This window comes from Danio rerio, chromosome 4, assembly GCF_052040795.2.
Source record: "Danio rerio strain M-AB ecotype USA chromosome 4, GRCz13ab, whole genome shotgun sequence".
NCBI classification, from domain to species: domain Eukaryota; kingdom Metazoa; phylum Chordata; class Actinopteri; order Cypriniformes; family Danionidae; genus Danio; species Danio rerio.
The window spans coordinates 67,750,594-67,767,650 of NC_141024.2; the positions used below are offsets into that span (position 1 = coordinate 67,750,594).

A 17,057-nucleotide genomic window follows, 5' to 3' on the forward strand; every position below is an offset into this window, starting at 1 on the left:
TATGTACATGAGTATATGCAGTTGTAGAAAATATGCTCAGTGTTTTCAATAACTTTCACAAAATTGACAAGTTCTCCTCATTATCAACTTTTAATCTCAGGAATTCTTTTGATGGACACACATCATTAATCATTTTAACTGAAGTTCTTTAATTTTGGGGAGAATTAAAAAAGAAATGTATCTTGTTCTTGTTTTTCTAATTCCTGTGAGTTTAATTATTTTAAAATAAATGAGATCTGAGCTGATTAGGATGAAGCCTTTGAATAAGAATATTCATTTAAAACTTATTATTACATTTTGTATCTCTAAAAATAAAGATGGAAGAGAGAACATTACAGAATAGTGTGAAAGAAAACCTCTGATCAATACTGTGATGTTTTTAGGAATAACATTAATATTTGTGTAAAAATCTTTAGGGTGACAAGCAAAACCCTGTTTAAAGAATGGGTTGAATTATTTTAATTTAGCAAAAAGATTGTCATTTCAAGTGAAAAAAAAGTCAAATGCGATTATAATCTATTTGAACAAGTTTCCGTTTAATTTTGATGAGATGACGAGGAATCTGGACCAGCACCAAAGCCACTCCTTCCCCCTGCTCCATCAACAGAATATCCACCTGTTATCTCAGATGCCACTGAATTTTAACTATAGTTCCCACCATGATTTGGCCACAACCAGCACCAGCAGTACCACCAGCTCCACCGGAAACATGTACAAAGATGCTGAAGCACTGGGGGCCACTGGACAATGTACCACATGTCCCCTCAAGCTACTTAATACAGTGATCTTTTTTTTTTTTTTAGCTCTGCACAGTTGCCAGACATTCAGAATCGCTCCCCAGCAAACATCAGAAACAGGTGGGTTCAACAAAGGCTTCCACCCATGTAAAAAAATAAATAAATAAATGTTGCACAACAAATAGTAGTAATAACTATAATATACAGCCACAGTAAAAAGTTTGGAATACTTTATAATAAGCTTATTCTGCTCACTAAAATGTTATTGCATTTTTAAATAACTGTTATTTTATTAAATGTTTAAAATATAATTTATTCACGTTTAATCCTGAATTGTACGCATGATTAGTCTTCAGTGTGATGATTATGTAGGACCAAGAGTCCGAGGTTGCCACAGCGGGATGAACCGCCAACTTATCCAGCAAGTTTTTACACGGCAGATGCCCTTCCAGCCGCAACCCATCTCTGGAAAACACACACACATGCTCTCTCTCTTTCACACACACACGCTCTCTCTTTCAAACATGCACACACACTCACACACAGGCACGCATGCACATAAGCTCTCTCTTACACACACTCTCTTTCTCACACACACATGCACGTGCACGCACGCACACACACACACTCTCTTATGCTTATGGTTATTATTGTTCTGTATTTTAATGTACAAATGATCTATAGAAATGTCATAGAGCTACAGTGTATAGAATTAAAAGTCAGGGAGTAGTCAGTTATTTATAAATGCATTATTTATCTAACAATTGTCAACAGAACAGTAATGAATATAGAGTAGAAAATGTAAAAATAATAAATTAGTTATTAATAATACAGTATTAACAATATAAATAAACAATGTAAATAAAATGTTAAATACAAACAGAAACCGACACAAAGGGGACTTAAAAGTCAAGGACCAGTCATTTATAAATGCAATATTTATTTAACAATGGTCAACAAAAAACAGTATTGAACATGGAATAAAAAATCTAAAAAATTAAATGTGAAATATTAACAGAAAAAAATACAAAAATTAACAAATTAAATAAAATGTTGAATAAATTTAGAAACCAACAAGTGAAATAAAATAAATTAAACTATTATGGTGCACCGTGTTGGAGGATAGTAGCATCTGTGTGCAAGTCCAATATAAACTAAGGATAGCTGATGTTGTGCTGCATCTTCTTTTGTTTAAAAGTAACTGTGTAGTTACAAATACAGGGAAAATCTGTTTGCTAGTTATACATACATGAACACATTAGTGCATTGAATGACTACGTTTTGTGACCTAAACTAGGTTTTTGGGAACTAAGTATTGTATCAGTTGATAAAATATGGTTATTTTCTGTAAATTAAAACAGTTATATAAAATTCGTTCTTTAAGGTAACTTAACTCGGTTACGTGGAACCTGTTGACATAAAAAAGTTAATTAAAGCCAACATATCATTTTTTTGAGTGCAAGGTCCTCTGTCCACGAGACTGCAATGGGCATTTCTCAATCTGAAAAAAAAATCATGAAAAATAGAATAATTAAATTTAACTCAATAACTCCTTTAATAAAGCACAAAATAGCTGTATAAATTAATTTAACTATGTTTCTAGAATGTGTGTAATATTTATCTAATATGTAATTGTACAGTTTGTATCTCCAAAAAAGAAAAAGATAGAAGTAAAGTTGGTTTTATATTCGCACATTCGTTCATTTAGAAGTCTCTATATTGTTTACCATATTACTTTGAATATTCGATCGGAATTAGCATGCAAGTATGATTTGAAAACAATATCAACACTTATCTAATTCCCTGTGAACAATGCTGTACTTTGATAATCATTAATCATTGTCTGCTAATATGATTTTCCTATTTAGAATTTGCAAAGAATTTTTTTCTGAAATGATATTACTAAGGAGAATGTCTGAATATCCAAATATAAAACCAACTTTACCTCTATAAGAAAAAAAAAAAAGAGGAACTGGACAGGAACATTTCAGGCTTTAAAACCACATGCTGTATTGTACATTCATAATCCATTCCCCCACCTTTTAAAATCTCATAAACGGTCAAACTATAGTAAATTATTCGACGTAAATCTCAAAATACATGCATTTTAAAACACGTTATTATTTAAAATCAAGTATGACATGTTTTACATAGATACTGTACTTAATGTACTGAAGCCTACCAAGTTAAGCAAATTTCAACAAACATTATATCATGTAAACGAAATACACACCCTTTGATAAATCTCATGCCACTTTTTTTGCAGAGGAGCTGGCCTGTTCCTGTTGCCCTCATCTGATGGCCAAACTCCTGTGCTGGCAAACTTTTTCAGATGTGAAATCCAGTCAGCGTCTGACATGGCTTTGTGGAATTTTTCTGACATTTTTTCTCCTATAAATTAAACGGTTTTAGATTAAAGTATCCAAATTTGAATTACAACACACTAAAACATTAATACGTGCAATTATGTAGATTTTCTTATCTTTTTTAAGAAATCACTATCAGAAAAAAAGTCCTGAACTTTAAACAAAACGATGCTGTGCTCTGTCGAATGATGCTGTTTGTCGAAAATCACTGAAGGTCAAGGAACTTTTTTGACCTCTGACCCGCCTCCAGATGACCCTGTTATTCCTTCGTGTACCTTCGGCTTAGTTCGGAAAATTGATTGACATCTGACTTACCTGTTTGACTGCACACCTAGCGGTGAATCTTGGAACGGTTCCTTCCCCTGCTTTACCATTGCCATGACTCTGATTGGTCAAATGTTGAAAATGTTGAGAATTACGGTCCGCGATTGGCTGCAAATATTGAGATGCTGCAACGTGATTGGCTACAATGTTGGACCGAATCGCTCCGATTGGCTCTCATCTTCAACATTTGTGAAATATTGATGGACAATCCTTCAGCAGCTGGCATTGCTAATCCATTGTGCTCTTTAAATCCCATCCTCGTCGCTAATATGTCCTGGCATTCGAGAGAGACTGGTGCTTCTGTGGAACTTGTTTTACTCTCACTCTTTTAGCGTTTTGAAGGATGTTGTTGGAAAATTTTATTACGAAGTGGCCAAGTCCATCGAATCCCATCCTTGTCGTTCAAATGCTTTGGCGTTTGAAAGAGGCCGGTGCTTTTGTGAAAGGTGTTTTACTCGCACGCTCTTAACGTTTTAAAGAATGTTGTTGCAAAAATTCATGCCATCTTTACCGAAAAGAGCTGCAAATACATACAGAAATGCTATAGTCCAGCCCCCATCAGGAAAGGGAGTATATACATGACGAGGTGGCCGAGTCCATCGAATCCCATTCTTGTCGTTCAAATGGCAAAACTGAAAGTCATCTTACCGAAAATAGTTGCACAAACATACATTTACAATTATGTGCCACAGTCCGGCCTCCACCAGAGAAGTCAGAAAAAACATGATGAGGTGGCCGAGTGGTTAAGGCGATGGACTGCTAATCCATTGTGCTCTGCACGCGTGGGTTCGAATCCCATCCTTGTCGCTCATATGTTATGGCATTCAAGAGATCATGGTCTTTCTGTAGAAGTTCTCACTCTTTTAGCGTTTTGAAGGATGTTGTTGCAAAATTTTATGTCAACTTTATCGAAAATAGCTGCAAATACAAACATATGCCATAGTCCAGCCCCCATCATGAAAGTGAGTACATACATGACGGGGTGGCCGAGTCCATCGAATCCCATTTTTGTCGTTCATTTGATCTTTCATTCATACGGCAAAACTGAAAGTCATCTTACCGAAAATAGTTGCTGAAACATACATATACAATTATGTGCCAAAGTCCGGCCTCCACTAGAGAAAAAGGAAAATACATTACGTGTTGGCTGTGTGGTTAACGCGATGGACTGCTAGTCCATTATGCACTGCATGAGTGGGTTTGAAACCCATCCTGGTGCTCATTTGATTCGGCATTTGAGAGTTCATGGTGTTTCTGTAGAATTTCGTTTATTCTCATTATTTTAGCGTTTTAAAGGATGTTGTTGCAAAATTTAACTTCATCTTTACCAAAAATAGCAGCAAATACATACAGAAATGTCATATTCCAGCCCCCATCATGAAAGTGAATACATACATGACGAGGTGGAAGGGTCCATCGAATCCCATCCTTGTCGTTCGAATGCTCTGGCGTTTGAAAGAGGTTGGTGCATCCGTGAAAGATGTTTTACTCGCACGCTCTTATTGTTTTGAAGGATGTTGTTGCAAAATTTAACGTCATCTTTACCGAAAATAGCAGCCAATATATACAGAAATGCCGTAGTCCAGCCCCCAACAGGAAAGTGAGTACATACATAACGGGGTGGCCGAGTCCATCGAATCCCATTTTTGTCGTTCATTTGCTCTGTCGATCATACGGCAAAATTGAAAGTCATCTTACCGAAAATAGTTGCAGAACCATACATATACACATATGTGCCACAGTCCAGCCTCTACCAGAGAAAAAGAAAAATACGTGACGAGATGGCCGAGTGGTTAAGGCGATGGACTGCTAACCCATTGTGCTCTGCACGCGTGGGTTCGAATCCCATCCTCGTTGCTCATATGTTCTGGTATTTGAGAGATCATGGTGTTTCTGTAGAAGTTCTTTCACTCTTTTAGCGTTTTGAAGGATGTTGTTGCAAAATTTTATGTCAACTTTATCGAAAATAGCTGCAATTACAAACATATGCCATAGTCCAGCCCCCATCATGAAAGTGAGTACATACATGACAAGGTGGAAGAGTCCATCGAATCTCATCCTTGTCGTTCAAATGCTCTGGCGTTCGAAAGAGGCCGGTGCTTCTATAGAAGGTGTTTTACTCGCACGCTCTTATCGTTTTGAAGGATGTTGTTGCAAAATTTAATGTCATCTTTACCGAAAATAGCAGCAAATACATACTGAAATGCCGTAGTCCAGCCCCCAACAGGAAAGTGAGTACATACATGGCGGGGTGGCCGAGTCCATCGAATCCCACTTTTGTCGTTCATTTGCTCTGTCGTTCATACAGCAAAACTGAAAGTCATCTTACCGAAAATAGTTGCAGAAACATACATTTACAATTATGTGCCACAGTCCGGCCTCCACCAGAGAAGAAGAAAAGTACGTGACGAGGTGGCCGAGTGGTTAAGTCGATGGACTGCTAATCCATTGTGTTCTGCAGGCGTGGGTTCGAATCCCATCCAAGTCGCTCATATGTTCTGGCATTCGAGAGATCATGGTGTTTCTGTAGAAGTTCTTTTACTCTCAATCTTTTATCGTTTTGAAGGATGTTGTTGCAAAATTTAACGTCATCTTTACCGAAAATAGCTGCAAATACATACAGAAATGTCATATTTCAGCCCCCAACAGGAAAGTGAGTACATACATGACGAGGTGGAAGAGTCCATCGAATCCCATCCTTGTCGTTCAAATGCTCTGGCATTTGAAAGAGGCCGGTGCTTCCGTGGAATGTGTTTTACTCGCACGCTCTTATCGTTTTGAAGGATGTTGTTGCAAAATTCAACATCATCTTTACCGAAAATAGCAGCAAATACATACAGAAATGCTATAGTCCAGCCCCCAACAGGAAAGTGAGTGTATACATGACGGGGTGGCCGAATCCATCGAATCCCATTTTTGTCGTTCATTTGATCTTTCGTTCATACGGCAAAACTGAAAGTCATCTTACCGAAAATAGTTGCTGAAACATACATATACAATTATGTGCCAAAGTCCGGCCTCCACTAGAGAAAAAGGAAAATACATGACGTGTTGGCCGTGTGGTTAACATGATGGACTGCTAGTCCATTATGCACTGCATGAGTGGGTTTGAAACCCATCCTCGTCGCTCATTTGATTCGGCATTCGAGAGATCATGGTGTTTCTGTAGAATTTCGTTTATTCTCATTATTTTAGCTTTTTAAAGGATGTTGTTGCAAAATTTTATGTCAACTTTATCGGAAATAGCTGCAAATACAAACATATGCCATAGTCCAGCCCCCATCATGAAAGTGAGTACATACATGACGAGGTGGAAGAGTCCATCAAATCCCATCCTTGTTGTTCAAATGCTTTGGCATTTGAAAGAGCCTGGTGCTTCCGTGGAAGGTGTTTTACTCGCACGCTCTTGTCGTTTTGAAGGATGTTGTTGCAAAATTTAAAATCATCTTTACCGAAAATAGCAGCAAATACATACAGAAATCCTATAGTCCAGCCCATATCCGGAAAGTGAGTACATACATAACGAGGTGGCCGAGTCCATCGAATCCCATTCTTGTCGTTCTTATGCTCTGTCGTTCATATGGCAAAACTGAAAGTCATCTTACCGACAATAGTTGCAGAAACATATGTAACCCTAGTGAAATAGTTAAAGTATAATCATATTATTATTATTATATCTACAAGTCTTTATAAATATGATAAACAAAATAAAATTCATGTATACAAATGTAGTTTGAGGTAAAGTAACAACCAATCGTAAGAGCGGGTTGTTAGCTCCGCCCCTTCCAGCTTGCCACAGAGAGAGAGCAGAGACGAGACCAGTTGGCAGAATAATAGAGGAGCAAACTTGAACAAAAAGATTAAAATACAGTATGTTAAGATTCCCAAACAGTTTAAAAGTGATTGTAGTTGTACTAAATCAAGTTGTACCTGCAAAAGTGTTAGTGTATTTAAGAGTGTGTTGAAGTCAGACTGCATGTTGCATTGCGTTTACAGTGCGCTGACGCCATTTTGCAATCGCGTGTGTGTGAGAAGACCATAGAGTGATATAGACATTGTGAGTTTGACAGGTATTCCATTATATTAGCTCATTTTATGGTATACATGTGTGTGTATGTGTTTTATTTGTTCTACGTGTTGTATATTTTGTATGTTTTTGAAATGATTTTGAACATATTAAACTTATTTATAAATTCTGGTCTGTGATCAGGCCAGGTTTTTTTTCTGAGGACATTTTCCCAGTTTCACTGGATTCCTTGTATTGATGGCGAGCCTCCTAAGTCGACCTGAAAAATTGTGACCTACACATATTTCAATTTATCCTCATTTCACCGGATAAAGTAAGAAATTGCCAAAAAGTTAATTCCTTTATTGGACTGCGATTTTTTAATGCAGCTCTAAGGACTGATTTTCTTGACGGGGAAAAAACAGAACTTTATCTGAATTGAACTGATTTCACCAATTTTAGAGTGAACAACGACACTGATTTATTTGTGTTATTTTATGGTTTCTTTTGTTTTAACTTGAATTCATTTATTGTGATTTGTGTTTGATTTAAAATAATTGTAAAGTGGGTGCACCCTGGGGTTGTGTATAAATAGTTATGTTACTGATGTAAGTATTGTTTACTAAGACAAATACGAAAAGGAAAAAATTCATACAATCTAAAGTAAAACTATTTTTGTATTTAAAAAATTCAGTTTGTCTTTGGTTATTGCTCAGTTTCACCCCCACCTCCTTGTACTTACCTTGTAAACTTCTGGTTTTATTGTCTGGTCCAATAATAAATAAATATAGTACACTTGTTACACTTGGATGGGAGACCGCCTGGGAATACCAGGTGCTGTAAGCTTTTCGAAGTCCTTCATTTGGCAGCTGATAGACTTCCCCGTGTCACAGCTTCCAGGGCTGATAGTGGAAAAAAATCCTGAGCCTGAACTTTTTTTCCTTGCCCCTGAGGTGAGTAGGGGTGGGGGTACTATGTATGCAACGCACTTTTAACACATAACTTGTGGGCCCCTGGGCCCAAATATATTAACAGCCTATGTGTAACCCTGATTATCATTATTGTCAAGTGGCTCTTTTTAGACACATGCCAGTAATGTTAGTGACACATGCCAGTAATGTCAGTGACACATGCCAGTGTCAGTGATCTTGTGACATGTGCCAGTAGGTGTCAGTATAAGCACGTTATAAGCACATTAATCTTATAAGTCTCTTTGCTTTAAAAATCATTAGGCAAATGACACCTGTTATCTTACATGCATATATGTTATGAGTTTTCAACATGCATTTTATTATAACTTTTTAAAGGATATTATTTAAAATACCTTAAAATGAAAATAAGTTAAATAATAAAATAAATGAATGAATTAAAAACATAGAGAAGTCCATATAGTAGGGAACAAAAGAACTGCCAGGATGCAATAATATACAGTACAACAGATAAGTGTAACCCCTCCCATATATAAGCATGCCACAATAAATTTGACTGACATGTACTGTCAAATGACTATATTACGTACGGAAGTATGACTACGAATACATAAAATAAATGCGTTTAAATTAAAACATCGTGGAGTAGCTCAGCAAATAAACTTGCGACGCGATAAACTAGGTTAAAAGTCGCGTAATGATTAAATATGGTTTTGCTCGTGTTAATTAATGTCATAAGCTTCGCCGGGTGTCGATGTCACTGCAGTGACATGCAGCGCTACACTCTGAGTGACACAGGTCACTACACATGCCACTAGCGAGTGACACATGACAGTGGAAAACCGGACGTGCCACCGGAAGTGTCACTACACTCAGTGGCATGTGCCAGTGTCATCTGTACGTCAGATGTTGTGTCACTCCATGTTAAAACTGCTACTTTGAATCCGCGTTCAAGCGCACACAATAAGCTAAAACTCGCCCCAATCACCGGCAAAAACAAATAACAATGAATGTGTCGAGGAAAGAGTAAGGACATATCTTAATTATTTATTAATAAACTTATTCTGAGTCAGTGTCGCAAAGATCCTGACAATCTCCTCTTGGACTCGCCTTTAGAGAGAAATTCATCTTTACGGATTACATGAAGGAGTTTTTTTTGTTTTCGATTTGTTTTATTTCGTTAAGTAATAATTTAAAGCTTTCTATAAATATATTTATTATGTCTGTGAGGCATATACATTTTGCTTCATTTTGTTAAGCGCTCCTGTTCAAAAACCAGACGACAGAAAGCGCATAATTTTGGTTTTCTTTATTTTATAAAAACGCTGTAACGTTTTTTGATGTATTACTCGTACTTTGTGAGCAAAAATGACGGACAACTTTAAATTGCTCCCACTGAAAAAATGCAAGTGATTGCTCTGGCGCCTCGATGTCCTGCAAGCTTTTTATAAGCAAACTATGCGCCTAATAGCACACATTCTTTAACGTTTAAGCTACCATTGTTTTATACTTAAACTGTTTTATATCTTTTATTTTATGCAAGTCGTGATGATCTGAGAAGGCAAACTGATCAAACAGACAATGATGGTCTTCCGCTGGGCGCTGTTCGTTAAAACTTATTTTTAACGAATAAAAAAAATGCTCCAAACGTTTTTCTAAATAAGCTGAATAAAAAACGAAACTAAATATAAACACTTTGCCATTAGGCTACATACAAAACTGAACTGTTTCATAGCTGAAACACTAAGTTGTCTAAGGAGAAGGGGGAAATATATTTTTGTCCCGTCTATTGCTTCACCGTTATTTCGAGAATAAACCCAACGTAAATATGCAGATGTCATTCCCAAAACATATTAGCGTATATGTGCCGAAAACGAAAGTTTCATACAAATTCTGAATGGATTATAGCCTGGAAAGTGCAAAGCACGCTCCTCTTATTATCACTAAAAAGCGTCACTAATCTTAGTTCATAGAGATCTCACAAAGATCCGTTATAATTTATAAAGCTCTCTAAATTACACAATTAATCTTTTATTTACATGGCGTCTACACTCAAAAGATGATTCACGAGCACACAAAATGGCACTTAATAAAAACCAATCCGGCGCTTTCAGCAGTGAGTGAATTCTGTGAATCTAGAGAAATGACAGATCAATATCCATCAACCTGATTTTTTTTTTCCCCGCAGCCACAGTACGCCGGAAATCCGGCGTGGTGCCGGAACGCTATCACCCCTGCAATTGCGCCAAGAGTGCAACGGTACATAGCTGTTTTTGCCTTGCTGTATTGCAATTTATGGCAAGTTCAGAGAATCATAACCTAAAATTGGTAGAGTACATTGATATTATTCTGGGTTTGCTGATAGATGGGAATATTGTTTACAAGACCCAAGTAAGATTTCAACGCACTTTCAAAGACCACTGAGATACAGCGCCACCAAATGTGCCAAGAGTACATTGGAACAACTGTTCTGCTGTGTCAAAATTAACTAGTGTTACCTAGCCTGAAAATGCTGGTGTTTAATTTGTGTATTATTTTACTGTGATAGACAAGTACAATATGTATAAGCGTCTTGTAAAATATCTATTTTTTTATAAAATACCAACAATAAGCTTATTAATAATAATAATAAAAATTATAATAACTTGTATTATTGTTATTATTATTATTATCATTATTAATATTAGTAGTAGTAGTAGTAGTATATAGTGTATGACTGTGGATGTTTCCCAGAGATGGGTTGCAGTTGGAAGGGCATCAGCTGCGTAAACCATCTGCTGGAGAAGTTGGCCGTTCATTCCGCTGTGGCGACCAAAGTTTAATAAAGGGAATAAGCCGAAAAGAAAATGAATGAGTACATATGTATACATATGTATACATATATAAATATATATGTAGAGAGAGAGAGACATATTTTACACACATATTTATAAATAGGTACATATTTATACATTTTCATAAGGTATATAGATTAATTGGCGATTAAAGAAGGTCGCTGGTTCGATCCTCGGCTCAATTGGTGTTTCTGTGTGGATTTTGCATGTTCTCCCTGTGTTCGCGTGGGTTTCCTCCGTATGCTCCGGTTTCCCCCACAGTCCAGACATGCGGTACAGGTAAATTGGGTAGGCTAAATTGTCTGTAGTGTGTGTGTGAATGTGTGTGTGGATGTTTCCCAGAGATGGGTTGTGGCTGGAAGGGCATTCGCTGCGTAAAAACTTGCTGGATAAGTTGGTGGTTGCTGGGGCGACCCCAGATTAATAAAGGGACCAAGCTGACAAGAAAATGAATGAATGAATGTAATCAGTACAATATGTATAAATGCATTGTAAAATATTTTCATTTCACTACTACTACTACTAATAATAATAATAATAATAATAACAATTATTATTAAATCATTATTATTAAATGATTATGTATTAGCATCTTTATTTTGTATAAATTTATAACACAAACATAATATTATTATCTTTAGTGTTAAACATTTTTAATGTTAAAATACACACACACACACACACACACACACACACACACACACACACACACAGTTTATAGTACACACATATATAGTATGTAGTAGGCACACAAATACATATGGGTTACAAGTAAAACAATAAATGAATATGCAAAAAACTTGGCATATAGCACCTCCAACTGGGCATTTATTGAAATGTCTGTATTTTTACATTTTTTTGGTCTGTCTTCTCAATGGTATAGAATTATACATATTTATACAAATGCAGACGCATAGACATATACACTATTAGCCTGTTGTGTAATATTAGAGACAACACGGTACAGTAATTAATTATGCAATAGCTCATTCAGTTCAATTCACATTTATTTGTATAAGGTATATAAAAATGTGTATAAAAAGTGCATTGTCTGTTCTTTGAAACAATAGGTTTAACAAAACTAGAATTGCATTTACAGGCGTGGGTGTCTAATACAAATTGTAATATTTGCAGATAAAACATATGTATTAACTTTTACAATTGAATTAATAAAACAATTATTTTGTATCTGAAATCCTTGCAGAGGCAGGCACTGTCTATTCATAGGTGGGTCATGTGAAGTCTTCATAAAGGACTATTTCTGGAAAAAAACAGAAATATACTGTACTCAAATGATTGCACTGTCAATAATTAATCAATGATGCAATTAGATGTCATGCTTGCAGCCCGTTTTCTATCTTATATCAGTTTCATTTAGCATTTTTCATAAATAAATAAACACGGTCCCTAAGATGAGCGCGAATAAAAAGCTGAAAAACGGAAGCGTCGCGGTTTTTAAGGTGGACCGCATAGTGTCAATAAGAAGCTGCGAATAAGAAGCTGGATTCAGCCTCGTCTTATTAACACGCTTATACACATATAAACCCTTCATCATCTCCACACATCAGCGTAATGTAGAAGTGTTAAACTCACATGCAGAAGTACAGACGCTCTTGTGCAGCTGGAACACGATGTGAGCTCTTTCTTTCACTTCACTAAAATACACCTGTGTGATCTACAGGTATATCCTGAAATATTACTGGCTCCACTGACATGAATATTCATGAGATTGTCTGTGGGCGTTTCCTCGAGACAACCCAAACCACTGGAGCTGAAGATATCTGTGCAGCTTCTCTGAGCTCGAGTGTTTTGAAGGAAGATTTAGAAAAAGTTTTAAGAAAACAAATGAGTATTGGAGCTATAAAATAAGAATATAGATAACATTATGGGTCTATATATGAATACAGCACTAACAGATCTCTGTGTTAGTTCATATATTCTACAGGACACTTTACAATAAGACCCACATTAGATCAGTCAGTACTGGAACTGATATAACAAGCAACTTAAGATGATCAGGATGCTGAAACTAGCACAGAATATTACTGTTAGACACAACATTAGCTGAGCCCAGTGAATATAAAAGGGAGAATCACATCAAGTGTTAATAAAGATGAAAAATCAAGAGAAAATAAGACTAAATAAAACTTCAGCTGAAATGTTGTTTTATTCAATATCTCATTTAACTTTACATTAAAATTCAGTTTTCTTTATCAAATACAAACTCATACACACGACAATATCCAGTGAAATGCTTATACGACCAGCCATGACCTTAAAGACAACAAGATTATAGATGAGAAATAAACTACTGAATGAAATAAGAAATAAAATATAGACAAACTTTAGTCATAGGAAATATATCTGTAGAGAATAAAATAAACACATTAAATCCCGTGGCTATACAACTGTAGAGAACTTTAGCTGTAGACTGACTCCATGTACAGTGACACCATAACTGACCTGAACTAGAATACACACAGAGATGTGTGTGTGTGTGTGTGGAGTGTGTAGCTGTGGCTGAATGTGCAGATGTGTCCACCGACGTGCTGAATGTGTGTGTGCTGTGTGTGTTGTGATTGAGAGAGCGTCTGGTCTGTGTTCAGAAGCTCCTCCTCAGTGTCTCTGTGTTGGTCTTGATGGAGCAGAAGCCTTTATTTGTGTGTTTTTCTACTTTAGTCAATCCAATACGTCATTGTGCTGCTGGATTTCTGTACAGTTGATTCAATCTTTGACAGAGATTAAGACAGGATTCAGACATTTCCATGTTCATCATCACATTCTAATATCAGCAGTGGATTTGACATTGACTTTTATTATTTGTGCTCAAACAACAGAGAAACAATGAAGAAGATCAATCTGTAGACAAGAATGAGCTGATCTGAACACAGCAGCATCCTGGAGGACACTTCATCAACACCAATGATGACACTGATGAAGACTGAGACACACACGCACGCACACACACACAAACAGACTTTCTCTCACACACACACACACACATGCACATGGACACACACACTGTCTGTCGTGCACACACACACACAAATACAAACTCTCTCTCACAAACACAAACTTAGACACTCTCACACTACACACACAGAGCAGTGAACACATGCACGCTCACGCACACACACACACACACACACATGCGCACACACACGCTCACACACACAGACGCGCACACACTTTCTCTCTCTCTCTCACACACACACACACTGCTGCTGACTGCTCCTGCAGAGGATTCTGGGTAAATCTCTCGTCAGTCTTCAGCTCAGTTTCACTGATGATCCAGGATAAAGCCCAAACCCAGGGCAGAGCGGCTCAGTGAATGTGGTCTGGACTGAGTGGATGAGGCTCATTGTGTCACTATAGATGTTGTAGAAGATCAGAGTTCCTGCACTGTGATCCACAAACACTCCTATTCTCCTGCTGAGCGGCTTTACTGGGAGATCAGTGCGTGTGTGATTGTGTATGAATGAGAAACTGGAGGAAAAGCAGATCAAACTCCAGGACTGAGCATTACGTCCAAACCAACACTCATCACCTCTTCCCTTCCTCCTGATGCTCTTATATGACACTGATATACACACACCATAATCATCTCCACTGCAGTCAATCTCCCAGTAACAGCGTCCACACACACTCTCTCTGCACAACACCTGAGGATAATCAAATCTGTCTGGATGATCAGGATACGGCTGTTTCTCTCTCACACTCTTCACCTCTCTGTTCTCCTCAGACAGAATGAGTTGAGTGTGTGCTGTGTTTGGATCCAGAGTGAGGAAACAGACATCTGAACACAAGCACACACACATTTACAACCACAGCTGTGTGTGTGTGTGTGTGAGAGAGAGAGAGAGTTTGTCTGTCTGATTGTATAAGAAAGAGAGAGAGGGTGTGTGTGTGTGTACGCATGTGTTCACTGCTCTGTGTGTGTGTGTGTGTGTGTGAGTGTGAGAGAAAGTGTGTGTGTGCGTGCGTGTCTAATTGTGTGATCGTATGCATGGGTGTGTGTGTGTGTGTGTGTGTTTGAGAGAGTGTGTGTGTGTGTGTGTGTGTGTGTGTGTGTAGTCCTACATTTGCGTGGTCCTGCTGTAATCCTCGTCTCTCCTCCATGATCCATCAGTAGATCAAAAGTAAACAAAGTAGACATCAGTACAACACAATAGTTTGGACTTCATGTCATGTAGGAGACATTAAATAGATCAATGATAACTGCAGATAGTCTTTCTGCTGTTGTGGCAATGAATGGACACTCAACAATTGAAAAGATTCCTTCTATGCCTTAGAAGCGTGACTTGATCAGTACTTATCTACACAGCATGCTGGCATCAAAGATCCTATTTCTCTTATATCATATCCCTAGTCTTCCACACTTTAGGAAACGTAAACATTCAGGACGTGCCATTAGCACAGCCTGCACTAAAAGAAGGCTGGAGATAACGGATGGCAACACAGAGTGCGACACCAATGTCACCTTGAAAAACCTGCCGTGACCTGGATTCGAACCAGGGTTGCTGCAGCCACAACGCAGAGTTCTAACCACTATACAATCACGGCGAGCCATGAAACAACCGTTGTGACCTATGTGTGGTATGTTCCTCCCTGTGATAAGCCCCTTTCTCTTCAGTGAGAACACTCTGTTGTTTTTCCCCTCCTACCAGCACAACGCTTTTCCAAAGAAACAATGGAAATGCAAACAATTGATGACTGCTGCAATTTTAAACACAGGGAAGACATAGTCGGCAGGATTCGAACCTGCGCGGGGAGACCCCAATGGATTTCAAGTCCATCGGCTTAACCACTCGGCCACGACTACAAGACTACCTGTACTGCCATTTCTTTATGCCTAGTACACATATTGTGCATCCAGATGAAACTTTCATCAAGCGATAGCTCAACGGCAAAAGCTGTGGCTCCACAAAATGAGCGTCACACGCCCGAACAGGGACTTGAACCCTGGACCCTCAGATTAAAAGTCTGATGCTCCACCGACTGAGCTATCCGGGCTCCACAACAATAAATTACAAGTAGGCAAGGTTTGGGTTGTGGTCGGCGCAGACCTTTACAGTACACTAAAGTTTACCGTGAGATGGGGTTTTAAGCTTATGGTTGGTGTGGAGGTTGCTAAAACATGACAGGTTACTTTGAGGTTGGGTTTATGGTTTTTGTAGGTGTAGACATCAGTACAACACAATAGTTTGGACTTCATGTCATGTAGTTGACATTAAATAGATCAATGATAACTGCAGAATGTCTTTCTGCTGTTGTGGCAATGAATGGACACTCAACAATTGAAAAGATTCCTTCCATGCCTTAGAAGCGTGACTTGATCAGTACTTATCTACACAGCATGCTGGCATCAAAGATCCTATTTCTCTTATATCATATCCCTAGTCTTCCACACTTCAGGAAACGTAAACATTCAGGACGTGCCGTTAGCACAGCCTGCACTAAAAGAAGGCTGGAGATAACGGATGGCAACACAGAGTGCGACACCAATGTCACCTTGAAAAACCTGCCGTGACCCGGATTCGAACCGGGGTTGCTGCGGCCACAACGCAGAGTACTAACCACTATACAATCACGGCGAGCTATGAAACAGCCGTTGTGACCTATGTGTGGTATGTTCCTCCCTGTGATAAGCCCCTTTCTCTTCAGTGAGAAGACTCTGTTGTTTTTCTCCTCCTACCAGCACAACGCTTTTCCCAAGAAACAATGGAAATGCAAACAATTGACGACTGCTGCAATTTTAAAAAGAGGGAGGACGTAGTCGGCAGGATTCAAACCTGCGCGGGGAGACCCCAATGGATTTCTAGTCCATCGCCTTAACCACTCGGCCACGACTACAAGACTGC

At 38.1% G+C, this 17,057-nt stretch overlaps 3 protein-coding genes, 1 long non-coding RNA gene and 4 other non-coding genes across 14 annotated transcripts in view; 2 read left to right on the plus strand and 6 right to left on the minus strand.

Moving 5' to 3' along the window:
* The window catches only part of LOC137490983 (uncharacterized), a 471,679-nt gene extending 458,773 nt beyond the window's left edge, over nt 1–12,906 (minus strand). Inside the window, exon 1 of the mRNA XM_087250379.1 lies at nt 12,794–12,906. The gene's annotated coding sequence lies outside the window, so the exon portion shown is untranslated. The remainder of the gene's footprint in view (nt 1–12,793) is intronic.
* The window catches only part of LOC148682349 (uncharacterized), a 771,506-nt gene that overhangs the window by 580,321 nt on the left and 174,128 nt on the right, over nt 1–17,057 (plus strand). The gene's annotated exons all lie outside the window — the stretch shown is intronic.
* LOC147845236 (uncharacterized) overlaps nt 1–17,057 on the minus strand; it is a 934,973-nt gene that overhangs the window by 52,466 nt on the left and 865,450 nt on the right. The gene's annotated exons all lie outside the window — the stretch shown is intronic.
* Nucleotides 4,153–4,234, plus strand: trnas-gcu (transfer RNA serine (anticodon GCU)). Its single transcript has one exon. It is a non-coding gene; the product is annotated as a tRNA-Ser (tRNA).
* Nucleotides 13,345–15,050, minus strand: LOC147845238 (tripartite motif-containing protein 16-like). The gene has a single exon (XM_087250615.2). The coding sequence runs from the start codon at nt 15,012–15,014 to the stop codon at nt 14,466–14,468; it is 549 nt and encodes a 182-aa protein (XP_087106741.1). The 5' UTR covers nt 15,015–15,050; the 3' UTR covers nt 13,345–14,465.
* On the minus strand, nt 15,937–16,018 carry trnas-uga (transfer RNA serine (anticodon UGA)). The gene has a single exon. It is a non-coding gene; the product is annotated as a tRNA-Ser (tRNA).
* Nucleotides 16,719–16,790, minus strand: trnah-gug (transfer RNA histidin (anticodon GUG)). Its single transcript has one exon. It is a non-coding gene; the product is annotated as a tRNA-His (tRNA).
* trnas-aga (transfer RNA serine (anticodon AGA)) lies at nt 16,968–17,049 on the minus strand. Its single transcript has one exon. It is a non-coding gene; the product is annotated as a tRNA-Ser (tRNA).